Raw genomic sequence first — 15,357 nt, forward strand, 5'->3', positions numbered from 1 at the left:
TTACCACAATATCAAAAGGAAAACAGATTTTTTCATTGATCACACTTTGTGTTATTTAAAAGTCTTTTAATCATGATTTCATTAGTGCCATGTGCTCTTAGCATTTATGCTCGCAAGTGGAGTTTTTGGCAAAAAATAAAGAAAATTGTCAATTCTGTTACCGTCAAACTCTGTTACCATGTTAGAGTAACAATGCTGACAGTTCAGTAACAGAGTTGACAGTCCATCAGACAATTCTGTTACTTTACAATTCTGTTTCTTAAAGGGTCAACTCTGTTTATGAACTATTTTCACAAAAAAACAGTAAAATTGTTGTTTACAATCTAATAAACATTATTGATTTATTTTTGCACCCTTATAATATTTCAACAACATTTCTTTTTTTAACTGGATATTGTATATAATACATTTTCAGATGAAAAAATATTTGCTCCAAGTGGACGGTTCTGTGAAGACACAGGTATTTTTTTTAATTTTAAGGTACGCATAGGTGAAATATTATCTCAGTTTGAAGTGATGGAATGCAAGGACAGTTTGTCTAATGAAACAAGAAGGAATATTTTTCCTGTTATGATTTATTGTTATTTCTACACATTGGCTAATTTGTCCGTAACCGAGTTGACAAACAATACCATAAATACATTTGTTTGTTTTTTTCATTAAAAGTAAAAGGAAGTAACTTTTGTTTGGCAAGCACTGAATTATTAAAATGAAATGTTTTCAATAAGTTACTGGAAAAAAATTCTGTTAGCGAAAAATTTTTTTTCTTAACTTTCTGCAATGCCAAAAGTATCTCCAATTATAGAACCACCCATGCGTTAAAACCAAAATAATGCCAGATCCAGTTCAGTGGACAACAAACACCAACTTGCCTAACCTTCTGAGTGCCAAGAGTGCTCTGCATGCAGAGATTTGATGATGAGTAGCTGTTGCGTAATAATGCAACTCAACATTTAGTTATGAAATTCAACTATTTTACATTTTGACGAGTTGGTGGGTAATTCATATGAATTTGTATGATCTCATGCATATGTTTTTTTTTTTTGGTGTAATCTGCTAACACCACAATAGCTATATTTACATGCACCCAAATAATCAGTTTATAATTGGATTGATGGCTCAGTGTGACTGAAAAGCCTTTTTGTAAATTCCTCAATTGATCCAACTGAGCTTGATCCAAATTACATTTAAATCAGACTGAATTTATACATCTATGTATGTTGTGTGTATGAAATAGACACTAGAACAGTCAAAATGCAAATAAAAGTGCCCTGCAAAATTATTTTGGCTTAAACTGACTTTAATTTTGGTGTCTTATTAATATTTGCATAGTGCATAAACATTATATTGAACATTCTCAAACTTCTGTAATTAGATAATTAGAGGGAAATTATATAGAGACAATTATTCTAACGGTTTTATCACCCAGCCCTAGTCTAACATAAGTGTCAGCTTTTTAGATATGTTGTCAAGGCATTTATTCTCGTGGTCGCTCCAGTGACATTATTGCGGTGGCTTTCTCCACATCTGAACGCGGCAAATGGAAACTGTATGTGAATTTATTCAGTTTGACGAAAATTTGTGCATGTTAACATGCCTAGTATTGACGGTTAATTTTAGGGGTGTTTATTCCATGTTAATTTTTTTTAAAGTCGTACGTTGCCATACAAATCACATTGGGTGAATTCATACGAAATCGCTACCTCGTAAAATAGCTTTCTCATGAAATCAGGTTGGCCAGACACAGATGAACTCACGTTTTCTGGTGGTCACTGACTCTGTTCCTCAGGACATTGATCTGTAGAGAGACCCACAATCAAAAACACTAAACATCTCACTGAACACAGGATAATGAGAGTGTGATGAATGAGTCATTTGTGCGAACTCTGAGCAATACTTTCATTTTGTTTCCATATAATTAGATCCAGGAAGACATTAGATGCAAGTGGATAAGAATGCTTTTCTTTGAAATAATTTCAATAGAGTCAGCATGAAATTATATACAGTACGTAACCCATTTTACTTACATAATATAATGCTGCATACTTTATCATATTGATGTAATCTGGCATTTATTTACTGCTTTAACTGTAAGCCTGCAGTGCTGACAGCGTCAATTGACTACTGCTTAACATTAACCAATATCCTGCACAGAGTGACACAGCCAGTAAGGAAGACCAAGATATTACACTTATATAACATGCAGTGATGATTTGTACACATTGAGACCAAAACAGGGTCGTTTCTGATTTCATGGTGACTCTGTGGGTTCTAGAACAACTCAAAGTGATTTAGTCTTCAGCTTACCTCATATTTCTGTTTGGTAAACTGGTACTGTAACTCAAACTTCTCGGCTTCTAGTTGACGCATCCAGCTCCACAGTTCCTTTGTTTTCTCCCTGATGAAAAAGAAAGAAAAAGTATCATTGTTTTTATATGATTGAATCTGCTTAATTACTATTTGTATTTGTAGTATATGGAATTATATTACAGAACTTAAGAACTGGTTAAAAAAAGTCTTACTGAATTAGTTAACATTAATCAACTGCTTGTGTGCTTAAGAACACTCTTTAAAGGGATAAGTCTAAAAATCACAATTCTGTCATCATGCACCATCATGTCATTCTTCTGTTGATCAAAAATTAGATTCTGATATTTTTTTTTTCTTATGGTAACTAAAACTGTTTACTGTTGTGTGGGATCGGTAAAGGTCAGCGCGAGTTGGGATTCGAACTCGGGACGCCCGAAGCGCAAAAAGGCGCTATATTGCCCACGAGGCAATTTCCATTTCTTTGTGCTTGATGTGCCATATTAATTAGTTAAATTTGCAATGACTCTCCAAACCTGAGAGCAGAGTCGCTGGCATTGTCGATGTCCAAAGGTTTGCGGTGATCACTAAGAATCTTCTTCTTCTTCTCTCTCTCAGTCTGTTTCTTTCCACTCCGTCTCTCTATCTGCAAAACAACATCATAGAGAACAGTATCGACAATAGGGCTGTAATTTTTTTTTTAGAATTTCTAATATTCATCGAATTTAAAATAAAAATAAATTTTAGGTGTGCATCAGGCAGCCTTATCAGCGGCGCACGAGATGCGATGACGATGTAAGTCTCATTGCATTTTAATGCTTTTGTTAGCCCATCCAGTTGAAGCCACTAGATGCGTCGCTGCTGCGTTGTTCATTCAAAATATTGTGGGAAAAAAGAACATCAATGCAGAGATGATGTTGTTTACGTCAAAAAGCGAAACCAAACCGTTCACACAGAACGCATATTTATCACATTTTCTAGAGGGATGTCTATCACCGTTGGTTGCACTTGAGACGTTGTGCGAGACGCACAAGAGAGCCGCATGTTTAGAAAGCCATGTAAAATTAATGTAAGTTCAACTTTTTAAAAACATGTCTCAAGACTTTATGGCGGTTTTCCCCCATCCTACTGCATCTCAAATTTTTTAATGAGGAACGTACTCTTTGTGATTGGTTTTCGGTCCTTTGTATTAAACTATACATACATGCACGATTCTGTTTTGTTTCTAATTGTTTAATTATATAAGGTTTATAAACATTATTTTAAACATTATGCACTTTTGTTCAAAGATAGTCGTGTTATTTTATTATGCTTTGAAGAAACGTGCATAATATTTTGTTCGATGCGCCATCTTGTGGCCTCAGGAGAGAAGCCAAAAGCCCCCCCCAACTGAAATTATGCCTTTTTTAAATTGGAATATAATTAGAATATTGATAATATTTAAGTACAAAATTCAAATTTAGTTTTTCAGCCATTTTGACAGCCCTAATTGACAATGTATTTTAATAAAGCATTGATATTGATGATGTATTTTCTGTTTACCTATTTTAATGTCTGCATATTTTAAAATGCAAATCATTCTTATTTGCTGATTTCCTGCTCAAGAAAAATGATTATCAATGTTAAAAGCAGTTGTGCTGCCTAATATGTTGTGGAAACTGTGGTCATTTTTTTTTTACATCGTTTATTTGAAATAGTTTTTTTTTTGTAACAAAGTGAAGACTTTTGATCAATTTAATGCATTTTTTCCTAAATAAAAGTGTAAAAAAAATGTTTGAACAGTAGTGTAAATTATGATAATTATGCATATTGTGTTTTAGATGAATTTTAGAAATATGTTTCAGAAGTGCCATAGCTAATGTTTTAAATGCTTTTAATTATATACCATTATAAAAGCCATCCCAGTCAAGTAGAAGATTGAATCTTCATCTCTGACATGGCCTTATTTTTATTTTTTTAAATATTGTCAGATTTCTGTCACTAAACTCAAAAATGTATAGGTCTTTATCATACTGTCTCGTCTCTCAGCTCTGACCTTCTGCATGTAACCACCGAAGTGCAGACTGGTGAGCGTCTTCTTCTTCTTGGCGTCATCCTCCGCTCTCTTTTTGGCTTCCTCTTCCTCCTTGCGAGCTCTTTCCTCCTGAACATTTGAAAACAGGAAAGGATTTGCAAAGCTAATGCCAGTTTGCGTCCATCAGTGTGTGGTCACAGAAAATGCTTCCACTCACCTCCAAACGCTTCTGTCGTTCCCTCTCGCGTTCGCTGCGGATCCTTTGCTGCTCTGCTCGCTCGGAGCGCCGCTTCTCCTGCGGAGTCACTCACACATTACAACATCGACAGCAGTTTCAGTGAGAGCTCACTCAACAAGAGCTTATGGGGGCGTTCATTCTTCAAAATGACAGAGCTGATTGATTTTGACGCTTGTCTGTTGAGTCCTTTTCAGACTCATTCAGGCTTGAACTGACCGCTAATAGACCTGTTGGAATATTTTTACTCTGGGTCACATGTTAGCCCCAATGATTGCATATTTGTCATTTCCCTGTTTTTGACTTTAGGAATTATTTAATTTATGATAAATATGTTTACATGGTAATAAGCAGCTGTGATGTAATGGGACAACATTGCTCACTCACAATCCTATCTTTAAGACTGATGAGTTCCTCCTCCTCCTTCTTACGGCTTTCAAAGTGAGCTTCAATCAGCGTCTGGAGCTCATTCAGGTCTTTCTCCATACGTTTACGATGGATATCCTGAGGGGGGAAACATTTGACCTTTGAGATTGTATCCGAGACGGTTTGCCTGGCAAAATGTGCAAGTTCAGGTATACAGAAGCATAAATCAAAAGCTCATGCAGAAATTCGCTTCTCCAAATGTCTGCATCCAGTGAAACATTCTGTTGAATTTATAGAATTGCTGGTCTCTACAAATCTTCTAATGCATGTTTTCGGTCGTCAAAATATTTCAGGACTTCAAAACACCTGTCTACTCTAATAAGTAAATGGGTGATCAGAGAATAGCTAGCCCCTTTCACACATACAGTCTTTACTGTTAAATTACCATTAAGAGATCATGTGTGAACAGGACCTTTTCAAAAATACCGGTACATTCGTTTTGGCAATTTCACGGTATGAGAAGTTGTAAATTACTAGTAAATTATCGGTGATGTGCTCCGTGTGAACGCAGAACGAGATTACGTGAGAAGTCTACTATGGGCCAATCATAACATTCTGAAGCTGTTTATGGAAATCAAAGAAATGTCTAAAGTTGTCTAATACGATGTCTCTGAGCCAAAAGCAGCTGAACGTTTGACACAAAAATGAAAACATCAACAAAAACACAGACCGCGTTTACCCCTCCATGTTGACAAACACAACACCGGGAGGTGCAGCCGTTTAGAGGTCATTTCTGGTTAATGATGTCACAGAATTTACCGGTATTTTGAAACTGACGTGTTAATGGTGCTTTACCAGAAAAAAGACGGAATGTAGTTGTCTGTGTGAACAGTGCATTTTTGTATTTACCGCTAAAGTCATTCCGAAAATTTTACAGCAATTTACTGGTATTACTGTGTGAAAGGGGCTAATATTTCAAACTCAGTCGTGCGTGTTTTTGGTGTAAAAAAAAGTTTGGTAAAAAATGAACCAGAGCCCAGGCAGAACTGCTTTAGAAAATACCCCAGATATTTAAAATGATGAAAAATTACATTACAGTAATTATAAATAGAGTTTTAATATATTAAATGATAATTGGTTTAATTATAAAATATATTTTTTATTATTATTTTGTTATCTTTTGTTATCTGGCCTATCTGTTATATGCCAAATACCACCATTTAAAAGTTTTGGGCTCAGATTGTATTATTATTATTATTATTATTATTATTATTATTATTATTATTGAAATTATTATTATTATTATTATTATTATTATTATTATTATTATTATTATTATTATTATTATTATTATTATTATTATTATTATTATTATTATTATTATTATTATTATTATTATTATTATTATTATTATTATTATTATTAATGTGCAAGTTCAGGTATACAGAAGCATAAATCAAAAGCTCATGCAGAAATTCGCTTCTCCAAATGTCTGCATCCAGTGAAACATTCTGTTGAATTTATAGAATTGCTGGTCTCTACAAATCTTCTAATGCATGTTTTCGGTCGTCAAAATATTTCAGGACTTCAAAACACCTGTCTACTCTAATAAGTAAATGGGTGATCAGAGAATAGCTAGCCCCTTTCACACATACAGTCTTTACTGTTAAATTACCATTAAGAGATCATGTGTGAACAGGACCTTTTCAAAAATACCGGTACATTCGTTTTGGCAATTTCACGGTATGAGAAGTTGTAAATTACTAGTAAATTATCGGTGATGTGCTCCGTGTGAACGCAGAACGAGATTACGTGAGAAGTCTACTATGGGCCAATCATAACATTCTGAAGCTGTTTATGGAAATCAAAGAAATGTCTAAAGTTGTCTAATACGATGTCTCTGAGCCAAAAGCAGCTGAACGTTTGACACAAAAATGAAAACATCAACAAAAACACAGACCGCGTTTACCCCTCCATGTTGACAAACACAACACCGGGAGGTGCAGCCGTTTAGAGGTCATTTCTGGTTAATGATGTCACAGAATTTACCGGTATTTTGAAACTGACGTGTTAATGGTGCTTTACCAGAAAAAAGACGGAATGTAGTTGTCTGTGTGAACAGTGCATTTTTGTATTTACCGCTAAAGTCATTCCGAAAATTTTACAGCAATTTACTGGTATTACTGTGTGAAAGGGGCTAATATTTCAAACTCAGTCGTGCGTGTTTTTGGTGTAAAAAAAAGTTTGGTAAAAAATGAACCAGAGCCCAGGCAGAACTGCTTTAGAAAATACCCCAGATATTTAAAATGATGAAAAATTACATTACAGTAATTATAAATAGAGTTTTAATATATTAAATGATAATTGGTTTAATTATAAAATATATTTTTTATTATTATTTTGTTATCTTTTGTTATCTGGCCTATCTGTTATATGCCAAATACCACCATTTAAAAGTTTTGGGCTCAGATTGTATTATTATTATTATTATTATTATTATTATTATTATTATTATTATTATTATTATTATTATTATTATTATTATTATTATTATTATTATTATTATTATTATTATTATTATTATTATTATTATTATTATTATTATTATTATTATTATTATTATTATTATTATTATTATTATTGAAGGAATTAATATTTGTATTAATAAAGCAATGGTGACTTAAATTGATTGACGCTGCTCTTTTGAAGTTTCTATTCATTAAAGAATCCGAAAAAAAATCGAATTTAATATTTTTTTTTTTTACTGTTTTTTATTTTTGCGTTGTGTTTACTATTGTCCTCTTGCATTATCGGCACAGTATTTTCCGGTTTAATACTGTAAAGCTGCTTTGACACAATCTGTTTTGTATAAAGCGCTATATAAATACAGTTGACTTGACATTCTAGAGTGGTTTGACATCCATTATTAATAAGAAAATAAAATGGGGAATCCACTTCAGTTCCGAAATCATATGGCAGATATGCTTAGAATGGCAAAGTGATGGCATGGTTATTAAAAGACAAATGCCAGTCTTGACCCATCATAACCAAAATAGTTTCATGGCGCTGTGGGTCTTGGTATGGTAATTTTACTCACATCAAAATCAACTCTTTCTCCGTCTGGAATCTTTGGGGGCACCAGGTTCGGTAACATAAATGGTCTGGAAAATATAATGATGATGTTTCAAAATTCTGTATGATATGAAAACAAGTGTTGTTGATCTTTTAAAAAAACATAAAACCAATCAATGGCTATTAATCTAAACTTACTTTAGGATTTTGGGTTTCGCCTCTTCTGAAGAATCAAACATACAAACAACAGAAGTTATTCAAAGTTATGTGAGAGACTTTTTAAAAGACTTTTTACTTTTAAAACTATAACGTGTTGCATATACAGTGGGGCAAAAAAGCATTTAGTCAGCCACCAATTGTGCAAGTTCTCCCTGTGACAACCTTGTGAAGACTTACAGAAAACGTTTGACCTCTGTCATTGCCAACAAAGTGTATATAACAAAGTATTGAGATTAAATTTTGTTATTGACCAAATACTTATTTTCCACCATAATTTGTAAATAAATTCTTTAAAAATCCTACAATGTGATTTTCTGGTTTTTTTTTCTCATTTTGTCTCTCATAGTTGAGGTATACCTATGATGAAAATTACAGGCCTCTCTCATCTTTTTAAGTGGGAGAACTTGCACAATTGGTGGCTGACTAAATACTTTTTTTCCCCACTGTATGGTCAATCAGGCGTGTCTGCTTATAAATATCTGAAGCCTAATTTGCATACATCTTCCCTTTGTGTTCTCATGGCAGTTATTGCACAATAGCCAGCGGTTACAGATGAAGAAGAATGTGTTATTAAATCCGGGAACGAGATTATAATCGAAATACTGCTGTCTTTTTTCTGATGGAATGAATGTTATCACACGAGGATTTGGGATCATCTAAAGCTTTGAAGAGATGGTTATCCAGAAGGGTGTGTGTGTCATAATACAGGTTTCTACATGTTTCAAACAATTACTTGAGAGCTGTAAATCTCAGGTTTCCTGTTTTTGCAGTGCAATAAAGAGCAAATACCTCCTCCATCTTCGGTGTCTTCTTCACCATCTGAAGGAAGGAAAGGAAAGGAAGTTATGGGTATTCAGCATCACTGACAGTCTCGCAGAAGACAGAGGGGCAAAAATAGAAACTGATAATGAAAAAATGGTGGAAAAATCGCCATCACATACCAAACACTCGTCACTTCAACTCTACATAGAGCAGAATATTTGATTCATCCCATGTGTGTTTGTCATGAGTTCAATTAAATGATAAACACAGATGTACACAGAAAAAAAATAGAAATGCAACAGCTGTAGATTAATTTCTAACTAAACAAAAGCAAAAAGAAAATAAAAAAATATATATATTATATTGAAAGGTAAAGCTAAGTAGGCTAAGTAAGCTTTACTATGATTGATCATAATTTTTCACCTCAAAACTATTTTATTTGGAATAATATAAATATATAAATCGGTTTTATATGCTAAATGACTAAATGTTTTGCTTTTGGAAGATAGTGGCATATTTTATTCTTATTTTTATAATTTTTTTTTATTAATGTAAATATTTGTTTCTTTTCAGTCCAAGGGAATATGCCATAATTTTTTAGAGAAATTCCTGATTACTTTAAATTACTCATACAGTCTTTTTTAAAGAACTCTTCATGATCTCCTCACATTATTATTTCTAGTTTGTTTATTGACCAAAATCTCTTTTTGAATGTTTTTAGCAGTTTATTTAATTTAAATGAATGAAAACACTTCTCAACAGAACTCCGAATTGTCTTTGCTTGCTTACGTTATTGGAACAATTCAATGATCCCTTTCTTTTTGATTGTGAATTGTACATTTTACAAATGATTTGTTACATTTTCTGGCAAAGTTGTCAGTATTCACAAATCGTTTATTTGGACGATGTAGATCTGGAGGGGTTTGAGGTCAAACTGAGGGTCCCACCAACAGGACTCACCGTGTTCCTGGGTGGTCTCTTCCTGTTCTCCTGCTTCCTCCCCATGAGCCTCTGAATATGGAGAAAGTTGAAGGACGGGTGTAGTTAGAATTGCCGTCAACTATGAGTCATTTGTTTCCCTTCATTAGGTATCAAATTACATAACAATTCCTTTGAATTTAGTCATTGCATCCAGTTGAGAGTGTGGAAGATACAAACTCTAATAGAAGTATGCGTGTAAGAGTGTGTGATGAAGCTAATTTGGAAGATGTGAGTTCATTCCCATGGGCAAATGAGCTGTATACCAGCCTGGGCATGATGGGTACTGGTGGCAGGCTTGTTAGGTTAGGCATTCCTCAAATCTCTCAGATAGTTACACACTTACACACAGCAATAAACACGTCTCTACACAGCCACACAACTGTTGTCTATGATATAAATGCGCCGGCATGTCTGAAGTCATACCACCCTTAAAAAGTATTGTAGTACAGATGGTAATACCATACTTTGAGTTAGTTCCTTTCCTCAAATCTGATTGACCAAGCAGCATTCGAAAAATGTGGATCATTGTTAGACTGTTCATTTTACATTGATACTGTATGGGTCATTGAAGAATAGAAAGAGCTTTAGTAATAACTAAGTGAAAAATTACTATAAAACAAATTTCCTGTAAAAAATTAAATCAAAATATGAAGAAAATGGCCTAAAACCTACATTTATTTCTTGATTTTAGTTAAATCATGGCCATATGCTGCCTATGGAAGCAGCATTGTTCAGTTTTTGAATGCAGCCTATGAGGGAATCATTGAATTATTCACTTCACCAATTTGTTCAAAAACACTCATTATGAGTACTTTGCTGAGTACTAGGGTTGTGACGGTGAGGAAATTTTCCCAACGGTTAATCGACGTGTGACAACACCGGTAATACCGGTATTACCGGGGCGGGATGTTACCTCTTTTCCTGGCTTTCCTTGGCTTTTAAATAGCTTGTAAAAGCAGCGTGCACATTTTACTTTCACTTTGAAATAGCGTCAATTCGGCGTAAAGCAATTGTTAGTTTTTAGTTCGTTTGAATTTTCCCTCTTTTCCTCGCTTTCCTTCGCATTTTAAATAGCTTAAAAGCGCCGTGCACATTTTACTTTCACTTTCGAATTAGAGGCAGGTCGGCGTCAAAGTTGACACAAAGTTTAAATAAAGTAAAAATCAGCAAACACTGTGGAACCAATTAAATAAGAAACGAATGTTTAAAAAAAAAAAATCCAATATCACCTTAGATAAACGGCAAAAGTCAACAGGCTTTTCAAAACCCAAAATATTGCCAAACAGGAGCTTTAGCATCTCGTTTCGAAACTAAATCATCCGCGATAGTCTTGTCTGTCTCACCTGACCTCACTCTTCTTGTCAGTCAGCTTGACTCACTCTCCTCACTGGAGAAATGAAATCTGATCTGTGTGATGCGACTGTTGTTCGGCATGCTGCATTGAGCAGCCGCGTTCAGTTTTTTCGGACCAAAATAATTTTTATTACTATAAAAAATCTAAACGGCGGTAGGGGTCGGTGCCGCGGTGGGCAAGTGACGTAACCGGTGTTGCGGCTTAACAACGGTATCACCGTCTATCGCGGCAAGATTACTGAGTACTATATCGGATTTAGCTGTGGATGTGTTTTGAAACTATGTTCTTTGGCAGAGCAAAAGCAGACAAAGAAAGTATTGTGTCTAAAAATTAAGATGCGTCACATTAGCAAAATTTTTTAGGCAGAAAAGGTCCATTGTCTATTGTCGATAGTGTAGTGACATATGAAGCACGGCTCGCACAGAAGTTGCTTTCAAACCAAGCAGCTTGCTTTTTGGTAATTGTGGCAAATTTGCATCACCAAATTTAACATGAGTGAAATCTGTGTGAAATTCCCAGCCGTGTGGATTCCTATTGAAATTACTGTAAATTCACTGAACAATGGTAAATACTGTATGCCTGCACATTTTCAGCCAAACTCCAGTCGTTTCAATTGGAATCCACACTTTTTCATGGGGTGCAAAATTCGCTTTCGCTCATCTCATACTGTTGCTCTGTTAAATTTTGTAGGTGAAATCCAATAGGAATCTGTTCAGTCTGTAGTTTCACTCACATAAGAGTGAAAATTTTCCCTACACAGATTTCGCTAATTTTCATGTTGGTCACACAAGTTTGCCACATTGACATTTGCCACTGCATAATAAAATCAGCCCCATTGGCTATCAAAATCGCATTCCGGGGGGTCAAAACCTCCTTCCAGGGGGTTCCACCTAGGTTGAAATGTTCCAAGGGTTTGGGGGGTTTCGCTTCAATGGGCAGAAACCCACAGAAATAGTATAAAAGTAGCCCAATTCAATGGGAAAACCAACACTGATGTTGACCAACATAAAACTGCTATAACTTTAGTATAAGCTGTGTTTCATACACTATTGACAATGAACATTTTTGGCCCAGGAAATTCTGCCTAAATTTCAGTAACCTTTGACTTCTTGTTTATTATACAACTGTTCAGATGAGGTCACATTTACTGTTGCTCAGAGAAATTTGCAGGCAAAATCCAGACATTCTAATAAGAATCTGCGTGATTGGGAGTTTTGAGTAGGGGCGAGAATGTTCCCCACGAGGATTTCGAATTGGGTGTGTGAATTTGCCGCGCTGAGTGACTTCTATGGGAGCGGTCGCTATTTTTTGACATTAACAATATCTCTTTTTATCCTGCAAAATGTCTCTGCAATTTCGCTAATGTGGCGGCACCTTTAACACAGTCACAATCGTGCTGCTGGTGTGAATATCGGCGGTTAGGCCTATTACCTTTTGCAACCTCAAAACAGCAGCTCTCTTGTTCATGCAAACATTTGTTTAAATATACCTTGAGATGATTACCATTTTCATGTTTCATGTTATTTACTCACAGAATGCCATGGTACATATCCAAAAATATGGTATAACCATGCTACCATATTATTTTTTAGTGTTAGTGAATGGCTTGTGCCTTTTACCTTTAGCAGATAACTACCTTCCTCATGCTGCACCTCCTCCTGTTCCTCCTCTTGCACCTCTAAGCCATACCATGCAGGTTAGGTGAGTAAACAAACAAAAACACGTCACAAAGATGGAAGCTAGGAGGTCTGTTCACACTGAAAGACAGTAATGGATTAGTGATGATATGCAGATGCTTCAGAACTCTCTGCTCTATTCCATATGTGTCATTTTTGGGTGTGTTTTGTTGAAAGCTTACTAGCAGAATACTGCTGCAACTCACAAGAAAAACTCCGCTTTCATGCTCATAAATCTATGTGACGGGTCACCATATCTTCCGACCGCACTTACATGTCAGAATATTTATGATTTTTGTTTTAATCTGCAAAGGTGTAACATATGCAGTGATCAACTGGTATTTTTGAAGGTTTTTATTGAAGTATTGTTATATCAATCCTATTCAGCTTCACTTTTCTAAAACTATGTAGCTGCAAGGCCAATATTTACAACCTATTTTAAAAACAAAAACTGTATTTTCTTGTTTACAGTGGAAGTATGAAAGCAATATTATGAAACACAAGACTTACCCTCCTGCTCCCTAGAGAACAAGACAGAATAGTGCTGTTATTTCCATTGTTCTCATAGCTCAAGTTCCTTCCCAACAGCTGCCTGAACTCTCAGATTAAATCAGATAAGTGGGATATATGACAAGCAGATGCTATTAAAATAACCTATAGCACTGTAGTATACAGTTAATGCACAGTATTCTTATTTAAAAAACGTAATATTACTAGAAAAGAAATATCGTAAGAGACAAATCTGTCACTGATGGATGGATGATTATTGAACAATGAACTGGAACACTTACTCGTACTCCTCGACTTCTTCATTGTCTGACATTTTTATTCTGTAATAAAAATACATTTAAAAAAAAATATTTAAAAGAATAATCAATATCATAAGTGATCCAAAAACACACATTTCTGTTTTTCTAAACATTCTAAAAATTCAGTTCTTTTTTTGTTGTTTTTATTCTAATTTGAAATGCACTTTATGTACTATTATACATCCATTTTTCTGTACATAATACATCAGTTATATGCTACACAATACTCTTACCTGATATACCAGCAGAGATGTGTGAAGGAAGGCTGTCTGTCCGAGAGGCAAGCTCTGGCTCTCCTCTTGATTCTTATATGATCTCATATGCTGGGGCTCATGCATCTCACTCACTGTGGTTATTTTTACCCTCAGAGATAAGTGGAGAACAGTCATGCAAACACTCCCTAAAAGGCCGCTGTCATTGTTATGGTGCAGAGAATGGCGATGGCTAATGTCCATATCAACACGAGTCTCTTAGAGGTGTCCTCTGATAACACATGGGACTGGTTAGTCTCTGACCGGTTTGACTCACTTCATGGCACCATGCTTACCATTCCACATCTCCCTCACGCCAACAGCCTGAGATTGCACCACGCTCAGATGTACAGTTTAGTTTGTACCCAAGATCAAGCTATGTTGGAAGGTTTAAAACAGTTTCAAGGTTGGTTTGAACTTAGGCCTTATGTTGTTTGAAAAGCTAAGTATGTTGGAGAGAGATTCATTTTAATCTCTTATAAAATTAATGTTGGGAGTTTTCTATGCTGTTGCTAGTGTGCTTTGAGTGGTTACTAGATGTTTGTTCGAGAGGGACACTTTGATATTCATGTAATATGTAGCTCAAAGAGCCGCACAAAAAAATGGGAAATATTAATGTTAAAGTTTTCCTTTCCCTTTGGAGTGTTACAAGCTGTTCGTGAATAGATAAGATCCCTAAAGTTGCAAAGACTAAAGTCTCAAACCCAAAGAGATATTCTTTATAAAAGTTAAGACTCGTCCACGCCCTCCTAAAATGCCTCATTTAAACACGCCCACACCTGTCTACGTCACTGTGCGGGAAGATTTGCATAACGTCGCCCAAATGTTCATGCTAAGAAAGAAGACGTAACGGAGGGAACGGAGACGTTACGTCAGTCGTGACTGATGAATTGGGATCTTGCCCGAGAGCCCAATCACCTTCGAGTGTTAACTAAACAAGCCAATGACAGTTGGCGTGCGTGTTTCGCCAGGCGCACCCCGCCCCGCAGCGCGGGTATAAAAGGAGAGCGCGTTCAAACGCACATCAGTTTTTTGCTGAGGAGCCGAGTGGAATTACACATATGGACTGGCCCCGGGCAGTACTACATATGGAAGTCCCTGCGATAGACTCAACCCGCCTGGGGTGAGCTCACTACGCAGCAGAGATGGCAGTGAACGACTGCCAGGGAAAGACACGGGCTTACACTACCTGATCTCTAAAGGCGTGGTGGAACTTTGGGCACATATCCGGGCCGAGGTCTCAGGACAACGTGAGAGTTACCTGTTCCGAATTCTAGGCACGAATCGTCGACCGAGAATGCCTGCAGGTCC

At 35.7% G+C, this 15,357-nt stretch overlaps 1 protein-coding gene across 4 annotated transcripts in view; it reads right to left on the minus strand.

Annotated features, from left to right (window-relative positions):
- Nucleotides 1-14,085, minus strand: part of LOC107598156 (troponin T, cardiac muscle isoforms-like) — a 20,755-nt gene extending 6,670 nt beyond the window's left edge. Inside the window, exons 1-13 of one of the 4 annotated variants that reach the window (XM_016289428.1) lie at nt 14,029-14,085; nt 13,778-13,816; nt 13,497-13,507; nt 9,936-9,986; nt 9,003-9,032; nt 8,193-8,217; nt 8,020-8,083; nt 4,944-5,060; nt 4,539-4,616; nt 4,343-4,450; nt 2,844-2,953; nt 2,308-2,398; nt 1,758-1,798 (exon numbers count right to left, since the gene is read on the minus strand). In XM_016289428.1, coding sequence (XP_016144914.1) covers nt 1,758-1,798; nt 2,308-2,398; nt 2,844-2,953; nt 4,343-4,450; nt 4,539-4,616; nt 4,944-5,060; nt 8,020-8,083; nt 8,193-8,217; nt 9,003-9,032; nt 9,936-9,986; nt 13,497-13,507; nt 13,778-13,809 — 758 coding nt within the window. In that variant the 5' untranslated portion in view covers nt 13,810-13,816; nt 14,029-14,085. Of the gene's footprint in view, nt 1-1,757; nt 1,799-2,307; nt 2,399-2,843; nt 2,954-4,342; nt 4,451-4,538; nt 4,617-4,943; nt 5,061-8,019; nt 8,084-8,192; nt 8,218-8,946; nt 8,983-9,002; nt 9,033-9,764; nt 9,784-9,935; nt 9,987-13,496; nt 13,508-13,777; nt 13,817-14,028 lie in introns of those variants that run through there. The other 3 variants (XR_001610525.1, XM_016289429.1, XM_016289430.1) reach the window with 3 other exon arrangements.
- Between the last annotated feature and the right edge of the window lie 1,272 nt (nt 14,086-15,357).

Source organism: Sinocyclocheilus grahami, unplaced genomic scaffold (assembly GCF_001515645.1).
Source record: "Sinocyclocheilus grahami isolate Dianchi unplaced genomic scaffold, SAMN03320097.WGS_v1.1 scaffold245.1, whole genome shotgun sequence".
Taxonomy (NCBI): domain Eukaryota; kingdom Metazoa; phylum Chordata; class Actinopteri; order Cypriniformes; family Cyprinidae; genus Sinocyclocheilus; species Sinocyclocheilus grahami.